The sequence below is a fragment of the Octopus sinensis genome, linkage group LG1 (assembly GCF_006345805.1).
Source record: "Octopus sinensis linkage group LG1, ASM634580v1, whole genome shotgun sequence".
Taxonomy (NCBI): Eukaryota; Metazoa; Mollusca; class Cephalopoda; order Octopoda; family Octopodidae; genus Octopus; species Octopus sinensis.
Window position 1 is genome coordinate 40,658,189 of NC_042997.1, and position 18,534 is coordinate 40,676,722.

Consider the following 18,534-nt stretch of genomic DNA (forward strand, 5'->3'; position numbering starts at 1 on the left):
ATATATATTTAGTCTTGCTATTATGGTACCTATATTTGGAAGGTTTAAATTCTTCATAAAAGGGTTGGATTTAAACTGCCCCTTCCTCTATCTATAAATAGAAAAATTCTTGATTCTCTCCACTGAACTTAATAGAAAACCCCCTCCCCATTGGTAAATCTAAATAACAAAGTGAACTCAGTGATTAAAAAATGTGCCCATGAGTTAAGATCTTCTACTACCATGTTTTTCTGGATGAAATTCACCTCGCTGCCTATATGCCTACTCTCTTTGTAATATTGGCAAATGGAATAAGTACAAAAATGAACATTTTAATAATTCCATATGTGGCTGAAGAGTGCTCTACATTTTAAAACTGATGTAATACTTACATTGTTTAATTAAATGAAGTAGCATGAAACGATTGTACTATACTATCTTAGGATATCCTTGTTGCTTATTTTGATTATAATCACCCCATTTTGAATTATATGGATAATACCATACCAAATTCTGGTGCCTTTAACTTAAGTACCATATTCATCTGAATCTAAATTTTTGCTGAACTTATATATATATATATATATAATATATATATAATAATTATAAATAAGGGTTAAATGCAACAAGTTGCTCAAAACCACATACCGAAATTTTATTAAATTAATTATATTCCACCCTTTATTGCATATATATATATATATATATATAGGTGTGTGTATGTATTTATCAAACTATCTATCAATCTATCTATATGCATATATATATCACTCTCTCCATTTCTGTGTATATATATATGTATATATATATATATATACATTTACATACTGTCTATTGTATTGTCACATGAATTCATTTTGCCAAATTATTGATCGGTTCTGTTAATCCAACATCCAATTCCTCAAGTACATTCTAAGAAAATTACTTCTCAGCGTGGTATAATTAACTGATTTTTTTCCCCAGTATTCGATATTACCATTTCCATTTTTAAATGCCATATTTTTGAAGTTTCTGAACTCTTTTTCGATTATTTCCTGAGGTTTTTTTATATGATACATCTCAAAGAAAGTCTATTCTCAGCCTCCATACATATATGTAGAACATATTCGTAGAAATTCATTACCTATGTCTCTCTATCTCTCTTTATCCCCCTCTCTCTCTCTCTTCCTCTCTTCATGCATCTAACCCTCTTCATCTAATCCTCCTCCTCTCTCCTCTCTTCCTCTCACACCTACTCCCAACTTTACTATATATATATATACACACCACACACACACACACACACATATATATATATATATATATATATATATATATATATATATATATATATATATATAGGTATATGTATATATATATGTATATATATGTATATATATGTGTGTGTGCGTATATATATAGAGAGAGAGGGGAGATCGATCGATAGATAGATAGATAGATAGATAGATAGATAGATATAGTGTGTGTGTGTATGTGTGTATGTGTGTGATTCATTCTTCTCCACGTAAGATTCCCGTCTTCTTGTGCTTTCTTATTGTCAATGGCATTTCTGACTTTCAGTAGATGCAGTGACAAACGAGATCATCGTAAAGAAAGATTTGTTCGTCTTTGGGTGACGTACCACTCTTTGGGTCTCCGTGATTAGTACCTAATAAACATGGGAAAGCGAGATTGTCGCTTCGCTCTCCTAGAATGATGCTGTAACAACAACTAAAGAACCCTTACACCCGATAGTTTTAAAGCGCATCCTGACACCTACCAAGGTGTTTCTGCGTCCCTGCGCTCAGATGGAATGTCGTCACGTGTGCTAGTTAGCCCATAACTGGAACACGAACAGGTATTTGTATTCCAGGTCAGAATAGATTGGATAGAATACTGGCTAAGAAGTGGTTCTATACTCCTCAAAACCATTGAATTTCCTAACCACCAGAATCCCACTACCTGATGCAGTTGAAAGTCATAGCCCGGCCGGATATATACATTCATATACATGCAAGCATGCATCCATGCATCCATGCATACATACATACATACATACATACATACATACTCCCCACCACTGCCAGATATATGAAGTTGTGTGCATCTTTGTACGAGTATACCAAATATCACGTGATCACGTGACCGACCAGACCATCAGATGTTGTTACACATCGCTGGTCACAATGCGTTCGCATTGTTTTAGCCTTCGAATGACGCCACCCCGCTGGCTAAGCGAGCAGGCCAACAGAAGAAAGAGTGGGAGAAAGAGTGGTGAAAGAGTACAGCAGGGATCACCACCCCCTGCCGGAGCCTCGTGGAGCTTTTTTGGTGTTTTCGCTCAATAAACACACACAACGCCCGGTCTGGGAATCGAAACCGCGATCCGCTGCCCTAACCACTAGGCCATTGCGCCTCCACATACCAAATATACGATTGTATATTTTATGAATGTACATGCAGTATTACCATTTTGTAGAGTTTTATTTTCTATTTTTAAATATACTATTAGTATCAACAACCAGACCATAGAGTTCAATGAATTATTTTCATTTTATTATTACCTATAAAACAGAATAAGCGGTACAATAACATTTTAATGTGTTTTTATAGGGTGTATGTAGCTCTCTCCGAAACTTTAATAACATACGTTGATTGCAAAAGACAGAAATCCAGAAAAAATTGTGAAAAGGTTTTCACAGAATTATTTTTTCATTTACTTTTCGTAAATATGACAGCTATTCTATGAAGATGTCTGGAAGATGTCTGAAGATAATATTTAAAATGTCATGTATATTAATTTTATATAAGAGAGACACTGATGCCGTCTTGTTTTTTTTCTTCATAGTGTTGAATTAAGCGTCCAATATCTACCCCTCACGCTTACCGCATACTAAAGACCTACGTTTACTGTTTATTCGATTTGTTCGCTTGACTGCAAATAAATGCGGTTATTCTGCGTCTGACAGTATTGCTTAGAGCTTATCATACGACTGGATGCTATCATAAAAATGTGACGTGTATGTGAAGTTCGACATTTCATACAAGAGATTTAACAACAGCATAACGCCTACCTGAATCTAATCATACAATTACATATCTTACTAATATAATAAATACTTTGAAAATATACTTTTTGAAATTGTATTCTGAGCGAAAGAACATTATATATAATGCAGTTATTAAAAAAAATTGGACGTTTCTTATCAAACGAAGAACAATATTTCAGTAGTAGCCAGTCTTTTGGATTTTATTTTTCAAAGTGACTTTCCAGCAATTTTCTTTGATAGTGATAGAAAAAGTACTTGAACACAATGCCAACAGCTTAATATAAACTTAAAAATTACGATGAAACACGGGTCACTTTATCCTTTCTGCCAATCCAAAACTCCATATAATACACGGTGTAACTCACTAGTATCTTACAATTTTAGTTGGTTTTCAGATTTTTCCAATGTCAGTTTCCAAACTCATACAATAACACTCTGCTCAATCTCTCCGTCTTTACCTGTCCTCGTAACATGTGCACCCAGTCTTGATTCAATTCCAGCAAATCGATTATTGCAGATATTTGACCAAAATAATGCACTCTATACCTACTTTCTACCCTTGCAAAATTTTCAATGTTTTTCTGTCGCTGGAGAAATTCATTCCAATTTATAGAAAGTGGCTAAAAAATAGATTGGTCGATTACTTTCACTTTCTGTACCTCAGAGGTGAAGGAAACAATAACAATCTCAACGATAAAATTCCTTGATAGAAAATGTAGTTCTAGATATACACGCAAAAACAAAATCCGAAAAAGTTTTTTTTTTATCATTGACCTGTTCAATCGAAGTTGACGGATGGATAAACATAGGCAACTTAAAATTCTTTTCATATATGTATAACCGTTAATATGGCTTTATATCAAGCTATATCAATCGGTCTCCTTTTTTCGCGCCACGCATCATTTATCTCCCATCTTTGAGAAATCCTGTAAAAAGCCTTCGACCATGTTTGACATGAAAAACTGTTAGCTCAGTTTCTCTCCTGAGGACTCCTATCTCTCATGTGTAAAATTCAGAGTTTCTGGTATAACGACTAGTTTACAGTGTGAATAGATTTTTTTTTCCAACCTAATTCTGTACGTGTCATAAGTTTTGGTTATGTCTCCCAGACTTTAACTTCTTAAAATCATGATCATACTGGCTATAAAGCTTAATCTCATTTATACTTCAATGCAAATAGTATCTATTTCTCTTTAGCTTTCCTTGCCGAGGCAGCGGTATCCAAACGCAACTGATACATCTCAAGCCAGATGCACACTGCTTCCTCGAACAAAATTCCCAGATAATATTCTCAAGTGATAACCTAATCGCCTTCAACAGCTCAAAAATACAAACACTGTGCAGCAATGAAACTGTCATGTACCTTCTGCCGGTACTTATTAAAAGCATTTAGATTCTCTACAAATAAGTGACGATCACATAACATATATAAATTTACTAAAATTGCATTCCAAAGTTTAAGTTTCTGCTTCAGCTGTAATCAATTCTACACAGCTTCATCGAGTTGCATTGTCCAATACAGTGCTGTAGTTTTGCACACAAGAATCTCATTCAATATTCTTCACAAAAACAAAAATAAATAACATTTACAGGTTTAGCGGAGACTCGTTGAATTAAATTGTATAAGCATTCTTTCTTACAGGCATTATATCTTCCTTCGGTGTTTTATAGTTATTAATGCAACTCTGTTGTTCAAACATAGCATTTAGTGCACCATCTTCACCTGGTACCATTTGATTAATCTTTTGTCTCTTCTCTCGTCTACTCTGTTTCGTCATACATATAGACGCAGGCGTGGCTGTGTGGTAAGAAACTTGCTTCCCAACCATATGTTCCCGGGCTCAGTCCCATTATGTGGTACCTTGGTCAGTTGTCTTCTACAATAGCCTCGGTCCGGTCAAAGTCTTGTGAATGTATTTGGTAGGCAAAAAGGTGAATAGTAATTCCACATCACTAGCCCGCCACATACACCATCTAATTAATAGAAAAATATAGGAAAAAATGTCCTGGGCTATGATAGACTCGGGTACCCCATATCAGGGCCAACACTCTAGTTGTGGACTTTGCTCAAAAGGTCTCAAAATTCTAACCCCAAATTCACTACAATTGCTTTATAAATACGAGGACTTCACTACGTGTAAGCACAAATTCTTCCGCACTTTTAAATTCTTTATAAATCTAAATGTAAGCTCACCCCACCCACGAATAGCACCTACATACAAACCCCTATGATCATTAACACATACCCCTTCTATATCTCTATAACTCTTATTTCTCTCTTATGTCTTACCTTATATCTATCTACCGTACCTCATCACGCTATGAGATAAATATTAATTCTTTAATTTATCCTTAATCTATTTTAAACCTTAACCCAATAAATCCCCTACTATAAACCCCTAACTCTAACTCCCACTCAGAAATAATTTAAAATTCAACTAGCTCTTCCTTTCTCGACTACCTACGCACACACAACCCCATTGCTAAAAATAACTCTACAGCCACTGACTTTAGCCAGGACGGAGACAAGCAATTACTACCAAATTTCCTCCCGACTTTGAGACTACCAGACATCTACTACTCTCTTTAAATTCCTTTCATTTCGCTTTATTTTTGTTTACCTTATCTTCCTCTACCTCCTCATCCTCTCTCTTATCTTCTTGTCTACCCCGTACACTATTCTTAGACACCAAGCACATATGCACCTTACGGTGGTGTCCCAGTATGACCACAGTCAAATGACTGAAACGAATAAAGGATAAAACAAGGATGCAATCCAATAATGTTTTGTCCAGCCATTTCTCCCAAAGTCGCAGCCTGCAGAAATACCTTCTCTTCCTACGATTCTCTTAAAGACGTTCACTTACTGATGTTCGGACAATACCGACTGTGTCGACCGCACCAATATAAGAGAGTCTACTAACGCTTGAGCACAGCTTCTCTTTTGGTTTCTGAATTTAAAAACAATAAGAATACTAATACGGTGTAGGCTTTAGGTTATAGTACACTGTGTCAATCATCCCAACCAAATCTACCTGACTATATTGAGCTTATGACTGAACATATTAGTTACACAAGAACATGACGTGTCATAAATTCAAATGCCTGTTATGATATTAGCAATACTCTTTCCTTTAATAATCCACTTAATTATTGGAAATATGTTTATTCTAACTGACTGCTAACATCAAAACGCAGTTTACAATCTACTAGAAAAACATAGTTTTGATTTAATCTTCTTATTTGGTAGAATCTTCGAAGAAAATATTTCTTGCTTGGCTTAGTTTGAAAAGCTTTTGGTTCTTGACAGAGCTTAAGAGTTTACATATGTCAGCTATGTAATAGGAAGTTGTTTCAATCGAGCTGAAGTATCATAAGCGTGTCGAGTGAGCTCTTGAATTAACATTGAAAACTATCATGTAAGTTCGTAAGAAATTAACTCTCGTTTTTTCTCATTCTTTTTTGTTTAGTTTTTGTTTTGTATTAACAATAACTTGACATACATTCCAAGTGTCGCAATCTATTGTTTTATATTCATTTGTTATTGATCTGAAATTAAACCAGAGATTTATCAATTATCGATACAACGCAGGAAATAAATATACGCCATATATATTTCATCTCTTTATTTGGTTTTCTTTTCATGCGGCATATTAGTAGTAGAACGAGTTATATCAGAAGTCCATGTGTTCTGTTTGGAAGTAATTTCAAATGTCAAGTCTGTATTCCAATCATTTCTTTTCAATTGATTGTATTTAAAGTTCATGCATAAATTACTAATTTTCGTGTTGTCCAGTATAGTTCGTTAACTAGGCGACACAATGACATACTGCATTTATTTTCTGCATCCAGGACATTCAACATACTGCTACACTACTTTCTCTCCAAGTTCTTGCGTAAATACTTTAGACCCATTACAACTTATGATGTTTAATCGTAATATGTTGTCATGTGAATTCCCTTCTATTCCTTTTAACGCGTTATTTCCTCCCATTTACCATATTAACACTTCCATTCCGCATACCCCTAATGTGACAACAGTTACTTATAACCAATATTATATTACCTCGGTTAGTTATTATTATTATAATTATTATTATTATTTATGCTTGGCTTTTGCTTTGCATTTGTACAAGTTGGCTCCAAGTCTCACCCAGAGACCTCAAGAGACAACAAGTTAGAAGTTCATGTTGGCGTTATGCCTAGGGTGTCATATATTTGGTTTTGTGCATAGATAATGTTTAAGAAAACATAAGAAAATTATGAGTTAGCTTTAAAATTTGAGATTATATAGTCAGTATTTTACGTAGGATATGGGCAGTTCCCATGAGCACTATCTTTTGAATTTCTGCCATTTTGGGATTTCCTAGTGTCTGAGCTAGGTAACAATCAGCGCCTTTTGCTATCATTCCTAGGGAACCTATGACAACAGGTATTGTTTTAGTCTTCAGGTTCCACATTTTGCTAATTTCTATTTCAAGGTCTTTATATTTGCTCAGTTTTTGGTAGTTATAATAATAATGATAATAATAATAATAATAATAATAATAATAATAATAATAATAATAATAATAATAATAATAATACAAATTATTATTATTATTATTGTTATTATTATTATTATTATTATTATTATTATTATTATTATTATTATTATTATTTACACTGGTAAGCAATACAGGTTTTTCACCGAAAACAATTACTATATCATTTAATGGACGTATCCGCCATTTATTTGGGAATTTGTTAAAACCGTATAGAACCAGGCTGTAGCTTTACAGTGTCTAATTTCAACACTCTACGCTCTGACTCGACTTCGCCTTAGTAACTCCTGGGGTCGATAAAATAGGTAGGAAACATATTGGGGTCGATCTGATAAGTATATCCACTCCTACATATTTCCAAGCGTTCAGAACAAATTATTTTTTTAAAAAATCAATATTTTTTCAAACTCCATTATTTTTCTCTTCCTATATCATGTTGTTCCATGTCTTTCGCTTCTTCACACATTTTCTGCAATACTTAAACAGTATTTGTTATTCTCTCTTCAGCAAAAGATTATTCATTCTTTAATTCTCTTTTCCATGTCATTCATAGCCACTGGCACATGATATATTGCCATATATCATGTTACCTTCTTTATTGTTTCCTTTCATATATTTTATGTCCATGCTTCCATCATCATCATCATCATCATCATCATTTGAATGTTCCATTAATGATTCCGTTTAGCATTTCTGTATCTCTTTTCTTAAAAACTGAATCACATTTATCACATACTGCTATTGAAACCGTTCGATACCTTATGGTATACCCTAAATATCTGTCAAATGACTCCAGATTTAGAAGAGAATTTCATCTTTATTTGGATTTATTTCGTGCTAATATTCCCACTCTAAGCTGTGAAAGTTAGAAAGTTAATTCTCACCATGACAGAAATAGATGTGTATATGAATGCTCACAGAAAATTTGAGCCTGGCAAAATGGCTTCCAGCATTTAGTTACGTCTTTTTACGTGGTATTTAAATCTTGTTGGAATAGACTTTTACATTTCTCATACTGGTGTCAATAAAATGAGTAACAGTCAAGCCATTATTGAATTGACTGAGCACCCAAAAGTCATTTGGTATTATACCAATGTTAGAAAACATTATTAAGATCATAAGATCGATGGAAATTCTGATCGTTGGAGTTCAATCTGCATCAGAGTCTAGTTTCACTTTCCTTATCTACCCGTTCAAATTTACTTTTATTTTTCCGAAGTTAAAATCTATTCCAGTAAAATGCTGTATTCACTTTACTCGGTTCCCCTTCTGCGTTATGAATTGATGTGTGCGATTATTCATTATCACAATAGTTTGTAGTCCTACAAGGAATATGTTTCTCTTGTCAAAAAATATGAGTTCCCAAGCCGAAGCACCCGGCCTAGCTAGAGTACTGCGCTTTGGTTTTTTATTAGATAGGGGCTACAGTGAACCAGCTTTTAGCTGGTAAGCTTGCCCTTGAACATTAAAACTTGGCATCCTTTCTTCTTTTGCACTTGACATAAAGTAAGCGAATGAAAATCGACCCAGAAATAAACACGAGAGCGAGAGATACGTATTTCGCCGTGAATTCAGCTTATAAATACTAGGCACTCATGTCACTTCCGAAAGGAAATTGAAATCTTGTTGCAAATACAGATAATATAAAAAATATTTGCTAATTTGTAATGCTGGTGCAAAACTAGAATAAATTCGGATTATAAATTCAGTAATTTTTTTGACTATTTGTATATATTTCATGCCAGAGATTTCGTATAAACAGCAATTACGGCAAAATACGTCTCTACCACCCTCGTGTTCTCTTCTGGGACGATTTCGTTTCTATAGTATACTATGTTTTTTAACACTATATGTCTTTAATAAATGTTTTCCGGACAATAAATCGCGATTTCTGGCGTTTAAACAACACCTGCGCGTTAAGTATGTGGTAACAGCATTTACGTTATAAAACTGCTTCTGTTGCATAATCTGAATATATATGTGTGTGTGTAAGAAAATTAAGAATATATATATATACAAGAAAATTAAGAATATATATATATAAGAAAACATTAAGAAAATTTACAGTCTTGGAGTTAGAGTCATTTACAGTCATGGAGCTTAACACCTGAAAATTGAATAAATATAAGCAAATTTAAAAGTAAAACATTTAGAGAAACATTGTTACGCCTTCCGTGGTACTTGAAATCGAAACCGTATATTAATTTTCCGAACATATTTTTAAATGAAGTTCAGTTTTTCACAATATACCGAATAAACAAAATCGTCTAAGAGAGGTGGGGGAGAAGGTATGTGCGTGTTTGTGTGTGTATGTGTGAGAGAGAGAGAGAAAGAAAGAAAGAAAGAAAGAAAGAAAGAAAGAAAGAAAGAAAGAAAGAATGAATGAATGACTGAATGAATGTAAGAGGAAAAGAAGGATAGAAAGAAAACAGAAGTGGGTAGCATAAATGTGAGGTACAGAGGGAAGGGAAGCTTTATCACTCCATAGCAAGCGTCAGTCTTTCGTCATCTCCAGATCTTCATTGCGTATTCCCTTCATGTTACCCACAAAGGGACTGTCTCCTCTATCCGTGAGTTATTCTGTTTACATCTGAGATCTCCCTATAAAAAATTCAAGGGTTCGTCATCAAATAGGGACATTGTTTACTGGTAAACATCAGGGCTTATAGCTAGACTTACAATGATATTTAAAGGGATACTTGATGAATTAGCTGAGCATATATTCAATTAGGATTTATATATGTAAAAATAGAATTTATGTAAATATCCCTCCATACAAATCTGCTCTCAATGTCACCACTTCAAATAAATTGGGAAAAAGTTTAATTTAAGAATGAAGAGCTATTAGGATGATTCCTATAATCCTTTGGATTTCCGAGACATGACTTGCAACATCATTGTCTTGTAATGTAGCTTGCTTTGCTCCTACCTGAATGTAATACTTTAAGCTAACAACATACTCATTCATCATCCAGCGTTGACGCTGCCAAGACAATGTGAGGTTAAATGTCTTGACTACAATCTCCAAACACCGTACTGTAATGAGACATTAAGCACCAGCTGGCATTACAATATCCTAAAATCGTAGTTTGCTGGAAATTTCGGAAATTATGGAGCAATATAAGAAATTGGTCTAAGGCGGCGAGCCGGCAGAATCGTTAGCACGCCGGTTAAGAAGCTGAGCGGTGTTTCATCCGTCTCTATGTTCCGTGTTCAAACTCCACCGAGGTTCACTTTGCCTTTCAATCTTTTGTGGTTGATAAAATAAATACCAGTTGAGCACTGGAGTCGATGTAATCGATTTAATCCTCCCTCCGAAAGTGCTGGCTTTGTCCCAAAATTTCAAACAATATCAGAGAATGGTCTATTTGCGTTTTCGAGTGAGCTGAAAGAAGTAAGATTTTGTTTGAATTTTTAATAATATTTAAAAGTTCAAGCAGAAAGATGGGTTAAGTTTATGATTAAAACTCACCTTCATTTGAAAGAAAGTATACACTTTAATTTGAATAAGCTAATTTTACCAAAGTGAAGTTTATCGTCATGCTTACCTTGAACGTTCGTTACCATTAATGGAATATCTATATCATTTGTTGTTGTTGTTGTTCGTTCCTTCTCGAGTCATGCTTGTCTCATAAGGGCCGGTTTGCCGGTTTCATTGGCGTATAGGTTCCCCACCTGGACGGGACGCCGGTCCGTTTGTTGTTTCAAGCTCACATAACTGTCATTAGTATGTAACATAATAGATTACAAAACGCCAGTCTGATTTGTGTATTTTTAACAAATTAAATCATTTTTTAAAAAATAATTTAAAATGCAGGAGGAAACAGTGTGAGAAAGTTATGGCGAGAGAGTCAGCAGAACTACACCATTACCTTCTGCCGGAGCCGCGTGGAACTTACGTGTTACGCTTTAAATACACACATCGCCCGGTCTGAGATTCGAACCCACGACCGCGAGTCCGCTGCTCTAACCGCTAGGCCATATGCCTTCACATATCTGTCATTTACTCTTGCGCAATTCTTTTTTTTTCGGTAAGAACTAGTTTCGCTACGAATTTAGTTGCCGCTAAATATATTAATCGAAGAAATTTGAAGAGATTTCTGCAAAACACTTGAAATATTTTTTTTCCTAATTTTTAAATTCGAAATATTAAATTTAGTTCCAAGTGGCAAAGTTACTTTTCAAATATACAAAAGTTAATAAAAATATTTGGCTCCAAAAAGTCTGCATTTGACACTTTGTTGTTTCAAGCTCACATAACTGTCATTAGTATGTAACATAATAGATTACAAAACGCCAGTCTGATTTGTGTATTTTTAACAAATTAAATCATTTTTTAAAAAATAATTTAAAATGCAGGAGGAAACAGTGTGAGAAAGTTATGGCGAAAGAGTCAGCAGAACTACACCATTACCTTCTGCCGGAGCCGCGTGGAACTTACGTGTTACGCTTATAAATACACACATCGCCCGGTCTGAGATTCGAACCCACGACCGCGAGTCCGCTGCTCTAACCGCTAGGCCATATGCCTTCACATATCTGTCATTTACTCTTGCGCAATTCTTTTTTTTTCGGTAAGAACTAGTTTCGCTACGAATTTAGTTGCCGCTAAATATATTAATCGAAGAAATTTGAAGAGATTTCTGCAAAACACTTGAAATATTTTTTTTCCTATTTTTTAAATTCGAAATATTAAATTCAGTTCCAAGTGGCAAAGTTACTTTTCAAATATACAAAAGTTAATAAAAATATTTGGCTCCAAAAAGTCTGCATTTGACACTTTGTTGTTTCAAGCTCACATAACTGTCATTAGTATGTAACATAATAGATTACAAAACGCCACTCTGATTTGTGTATTTTAAAAAAATTAAATCATTTTTAAAAAAATAATTTAAAATGTTTGTGTTGTAATCGTATTCTGAATCAAAGTTGAAAATAAATATACACTGGAGCGCAAAAGAAACGCGAGACGTGTGTGGCTGTGAAATATGTTTCAATTTCAATATGTCAGAGATAAATTTTGATAAATCTGATAAAATCAATTTCTTGGATGCACTTTGACCACAGTCAATGGGTCATTGTCATGTGTTCTAGTAGTAGCGGATCCAGCACATCTAGAATGTAGGGCATGACATGTTCAATACCAAGTACGCCCTCCCTAGGTGTTCAAAACGGCCATGCACCGTCGGTACATGGAATGCATATGGCGCTTCACAAAAGCTATTGGCACCTGTGCCCACACCCTGAGGAATGCTGCCTCCAGTTCCAAACAGGTTGTCGGCCTTGGGACCACCTGGTTGAGCCGCCCCTCGATTTGATCCCACAAGTATTCAATTGGGTTCAAATCAGGGCTGAGAGTCGACCACGGAATGGTTCTGATGTTGTGCTGACGCAGGAAGTTCATGATAATCCTGGCCGTGTGGGAGGAAGCGTCACGTGGCTATGGTGATGCGCGAAGGGCATGAAGTGAGGTCTTAGGATTTGATCAACGTAGCGCCAATGCCTTTCATTGGTTTTGTGTGTCTATGTTTGTTCCCCCCAACATCGCTTGACAACCGATGCTGGTGTGTTTACGTCCCGGTCATCTAGCGGTTCGGTAATAGAGACCGATAGAATAAGTACTAGGCTTACAAAGAATAAGTCCTGGGGTTGTTTTGCTCGACTAAAGGCGGTGCTCCAGCATGGCTGCAGTCAAATGACTGAAACAAATAAAAGAATATAAAAATGACATTTGAAATATCACGTTTCTCTTGCGGTTCAGTGTATATCTAAATACTAATGTCCTTGAAAAGGCAGTGAGCTGGCAGAATCATTAGAACACTAGAAAAAAATAGTTATCGGCATTTCGCTTGTCTTCACATTCTAAGTTCAAATTTAGCCAAGGTCGATTGCTTTTCATCCTTTCGAGGTCATTTAAATAAGTACCAGTCAAACACTGCGATTGATGTAATCTATTTAACCCCTTCTCCGAAATTGCTGCTCTTCTGCCAAAGTTTGAAACCAATATTAATGTGCTTGCTTTTTTTTTAGCCCTACGAGCAGTCACCGGGCAAGTCTAGAGTCTGTGTGACATCGAAGACTACAAGTTTCAATAATATCTCCTTTCATTTTTCGTTAGGTAGATGTATGCAGTTGGAAGGGGATTTGGTTGTTATTTTTAGCAGATGGAGCAGAGGCTTTCTGTCCATACCTTTATATTAGTGTAATGTAAAATCTCTAGCTACACACAGCATCTTCGTAGGTCTCTTTCGTGTAGTTGTATCATGGTCTACTGAAGACGCAGAGTTCGATTCCATTGTGCAATCTTGTCTACGTTTCTTTGTGAAAGTGTGTGGATTAATGTTGATCGCGCGATTGCGGTTCGATTCCTAACCCGAGTAATGCATTGTGTCCTTGAGCAGGGTACTTCATTTCATGTTGCTCCAGTTTACTCATCTGTAATGAATACTAGCCGAGTGCCGATGCAACTCTCTATCTATCTCTTTCACTCTCTCTCTCTCTCCCTTTCTCTCCCTCTCTAGGTCCCTGTCTCTCTGTCTCTCTCTCCCTCCCCTCCTCTCTTTAGTTGTCACGTTTTCGATGTTCTACTGGTTAAGGTAGAAGGGTCTAAAGGACATCCATGTCAACTCACGACTACATAGGGGCCTAAAACAATTAGCGAAGCCTTGGCACAGTTTTGGAAGAGATATATGGTCACGATTCACAATTGACTTTTGTTTTTTTCATATATAACGCCTTATACATAATTTATAAAGCCTTTTTGTACTCTATATCTCACTATGTAAAAATATACTATGCTTCCCTTAATAATTACTACACCATATTTCATTTGTCTTATTTTCACAGAGGGACAACTTAGGCCACGTTCAGTCGATTTACAACGAAATGTCAACCGCTACGGACACAGAACCAACCAATATGAGTTACCAAATCTCATACTTCGTCGTGGTCAGCCATTTGAAATACATATTGTGTTTGACCGAAACTTTGTACCATCTGAAGATACAATTGTTCTAAAATTTGTTACTGGTAAGTATCATTTAAACATACATAAATACGCACGCGCATACACACACACACACACACGCACACACACACAAATACAGAATAATAAAGAATAATTGTCGTCTAAATTACTCAAAAATCAAATTTAGTGACAAGGCCTGCAGTTTTATTTGGTTGAAGGTAAGTCGAAACTATATACACCAGTCCTTGACGGGTACTTTATTTTTTCAACCCCTTGAAGGACGAAAGACAAAGTTGATCTCTACAGGATTTGAACTCAGAACATAAAGAGTCGTAAGACAAACCGCAAGATATTTTTCCGTTGGTCTAACAATTCAGTCAACTTACTATTTTGTACTAGCTATCTAAGGGTTTGAAGCTATTGACTAAAGAGTTTTCTCCCTGCATCAAAAAGAAATCATAGTGATATTTTATAAAGTTTGGTTTAAGATAGATTACTGTTAGATATTTTATTAAACCCCTTTAGGATGCCATTTCCGAACATAGAAAGGATCAAAATACTGTAATACGGGAAATAAACAAATATCTCTATTCCCTATTATTCCCTCCTCGGTGTGTTTATGTGAATGTGTATGTATCTTTTGCCTGTCTGCCTGTGTGTGTGTATGTATGTATGTATGTGTATGTATGCAAGTACATATGTATGTGTGTGTGTGTTTGTATGTATGCATGTATGTATGTATGTGTGTATGCATGACATCTAATCAAAAACACATGTCCGCAGCCTTCCTCTTTCCTCCAGAGACAATCAGACTGTCCTTCCGTTAATTACAGTCAATTTTGATGAATTCTTGACTTTTGAAATTCGTTTCCCTCATGATTATCAAGGTGATTCTGAAATTCGAAAGAAGCACAACAGGTCATGTGACTGTCGTAATCTGAATAAATAATCAAAATTCTACATTGTACTCTATGTTTTTGAGTATTATACTACATACACACGCACACACTCACACACATACACGCACACACACACACACACACACACACACACACACACACATATATATATATACATATATCTATATATAAACATATAAAGATGGCAAGTATTTCGTTATAAAACGCTTATTCTTATTGTTGTTAATGTATGTTGTTTATCCTCATGTCGTTCCAATCGTGACTATCGAGTCCTTTTGTGTACCTAGTACTACATTATCCAATGCGTCCTTCACTTTTTAAACAGCACTGTGACTTGATAGGAATTTGACTGTCATTTCTGTCGGGCCGGTTAATTACGCAGATGCCGGTTATTGTTTAAAGGGTGTTGCACTGCAATTAAAATAAACTTGCATTAACCGATAATTGAAATTCACCTTCACGTGAGCTGAGCAGTTTCGTTGTGACATTAGCCTCTTCTTTTGTCTACAAATATTGGCATTTGTTAAGTCAGCTAAAATAAATATGGATGAAAGCATGAAGGATTTCGATGAACAGATCCTTTGATATACTGCGTCGTGGATTTGTTGAACGTTCTGATTATCATTTGTAGCCACTTCACTTCTGCATCACTAATACTTTGGAGAAATCCATTGAATTAATAGAATGCCATTTTCAAGTTACGTATTGAAAAAAACTTTTCCTAGTTATGCATTAACTAACAACAATAGCATTACTAGAATATTCCAGTGAAAATCCTAATATGTAATATAAACATGGACGCTCTGAATATATTTCAATTACGTAATTTCCTCTTCTAAATTGACTACCGTTTCTAGAAAATTATTCTGATAGCAATCGTTATGTCGATAGTAGATAGATGTCTTTCAACTACGTCTGTCATCTGATAGAAAGGAATTATTCACATATAAAGGACTTCGTTTACAGTTTATAGAATAAATAATTGACTAGCATGTGTCACAATTTATTTCTTTTCATACAGAATACAATATCTTATTATAAGCTTTAGTCATATACTACACACAGTCTGTTCTAGTATTTATATATGTGAGTCCGTATGAAGGTATGTACAAATGTATGTGTGCATGTATACATACATATAACTATATATATCTATATATAGATAGATAAACACACACACATCTACATATATGTGTGTGTATATATATATATATATATAATTTACTGCTCCGTTATTGATGGGAGCAACAAAAATGTGCTCTATCCTGAGAGAGATAAATATCATTTAATATACCTAGTATTTAAGTTCGAGCTATTATTAGTTTCATACTATGAAAATACAATAAGCTACAAAGCTTGTGTAGTATATCTTATGTTTTCAAGCAATCTTTCTCAACAAATTACACAACATGGCTTCTCGTGATGAAAAGTGACAGAGGACGCTGGTCTCTGAGAAGACGCGAGAAAGGAGGATAGGAAGGTAATAGCAAAAAGTGCAATGAGAAAAATTCAAATAATGGAATAAGAAAAATGGAACAGTAAAAGAAAATCAAGCGTTACGACCTTTTCCCCCGTTCGAATTAAAATTAATAATGTTAGCATAAATTTAATTAATTCAAAGATACCTAATAGATGGATACTGATACAAAAATCTGATTTTCTACAGAAAGTCTTTAATATGCACATTGATTAAAAAACTGTGGGACGCCTGACTGACACACCAAATTGGCTTACTCTAGCACGGACAGATCTTGCAACCAAGAATGAAACCACCAATTTGGCAGGAAATTATAGGCACATAGCTTGCCTAGACATTATTTACAGGCTTTATGCAAGCTCTCTCGACCATTTCTTCCAAGATCATTGAGTTCATCAATATAGTGACTAATGTGCAGTAAAATGAGAAGGAGGAAGAGCGATAATATACCAAGCAACATTTGATTAACCCGTTCTGTATAAAGTAAGGTAACACCGAAGAAGACTTAGCACAGTGTTGCTTGATTATAGGTATGCATTAGACTGAAGTCTCTGAATTGGGCCTAAATACATGCTTCCTTAGTTGCTGCCATTGAGATGTTCCCAATGACCTGGAAAACAATCCTCATATTTACAAATACGAGCAGAACTATCGTCACCGATGTCTTGCGGTAATTCTTTTATTTTAGCACTAAATCTGTTGTCCTTTTACTACAAAAATCTAATAGTCACATGCTAGACTCTGCAAGTGCCAGAGAAACCAATGAAGTCCATAATTTCTTTGTAGATTATCTGAAATGCTAAAACGAAGCAGAAAAAATGCAGTTAGAGTTCATAACATATTTTTAAGTGATATAGGAATGGAATTTGGTCAAAATAAGTATTTGCATTTGATCGTTGGACTTGAAATATCAGTTACCCACACCCAAAGCTTGAGCACTAAGTTTCTCTCTATACCTCCTGTCCCATACAAAGAATACTACGAATATCTGGGCATTGCTTAAAATAAATCACACGAATAAGATATGGCAGTCGAAATTCTCCTCTTACAACATGATAGTATAACACAATACATTTACAGTACCAATGCCGACACCAACATTTGGGATAGTTGACTGTTTGTAGAAGGAACCCACTCCACAGATATTAAAACCTGCAATAACCTGGCATCAGCTGGAAGCTTACACAGAATCAGTGATATCGATAGGCTTTACGTAAGATGGGATGAAGCGGTAGACAAATTTCGAATATTGTGTAGTATCTCTCAGACAGCACCTGCAAAGCAACATCAGTAAAAATAAAGCTATAAGTCTAGAGTCGAAAAGCGAAGAGAAAAACAGCCAGAGTGAGCTCCTCATGAACTTAATCTCTTCCTGACGACATCCCATAAGACTCCCGAATAGCTGGACTAACAAGACTCATAGAACACCTGAATGTGAAACGCTCAGTAGGAGTGGCTGTGTGGTAAGTAGCTTGCTAACCAACCACATGGTTCCGGGTTCAGTCCCACTGCGTGGCATCTTGGGCAAGTGTCTTCTGCTATAGCCCCGGGCCGACCAATGCCTTGTGAGTTTATTTGGTAGACGGAAACTGAAAGAAGCCTGTCGTATATATGTATA

General features: G+C 35.4%; 1 protein-coding gene across 3 annotated transcripts in view; it reads left to right on the top strand.

Moving 5' to 3' along the window:
* The window catches only part of LOC115212385 (protein-glutamine gamma-glutamyltransferase K), a 427,663-nt gene that overhangs the window by 344,833 nt on the left and 64,296 nt on the right, over nucleotides 1–18,534 (top strand). For all 3 annotated transcript variants that reach the window (XM_029781270.2, XM_029781286.2, XM_029781278.2), the window contains one exon: nucleotides 14,399–14,581. In XM_029781270.2, the coding sequence (XP_029637130.1) occupies nucleotides 14,399–14,581 (183 nt within the window). The remainder of the gene's footprint in view (nucleotides 1–14,398; nucleotides 14,582–18,534) is intronic.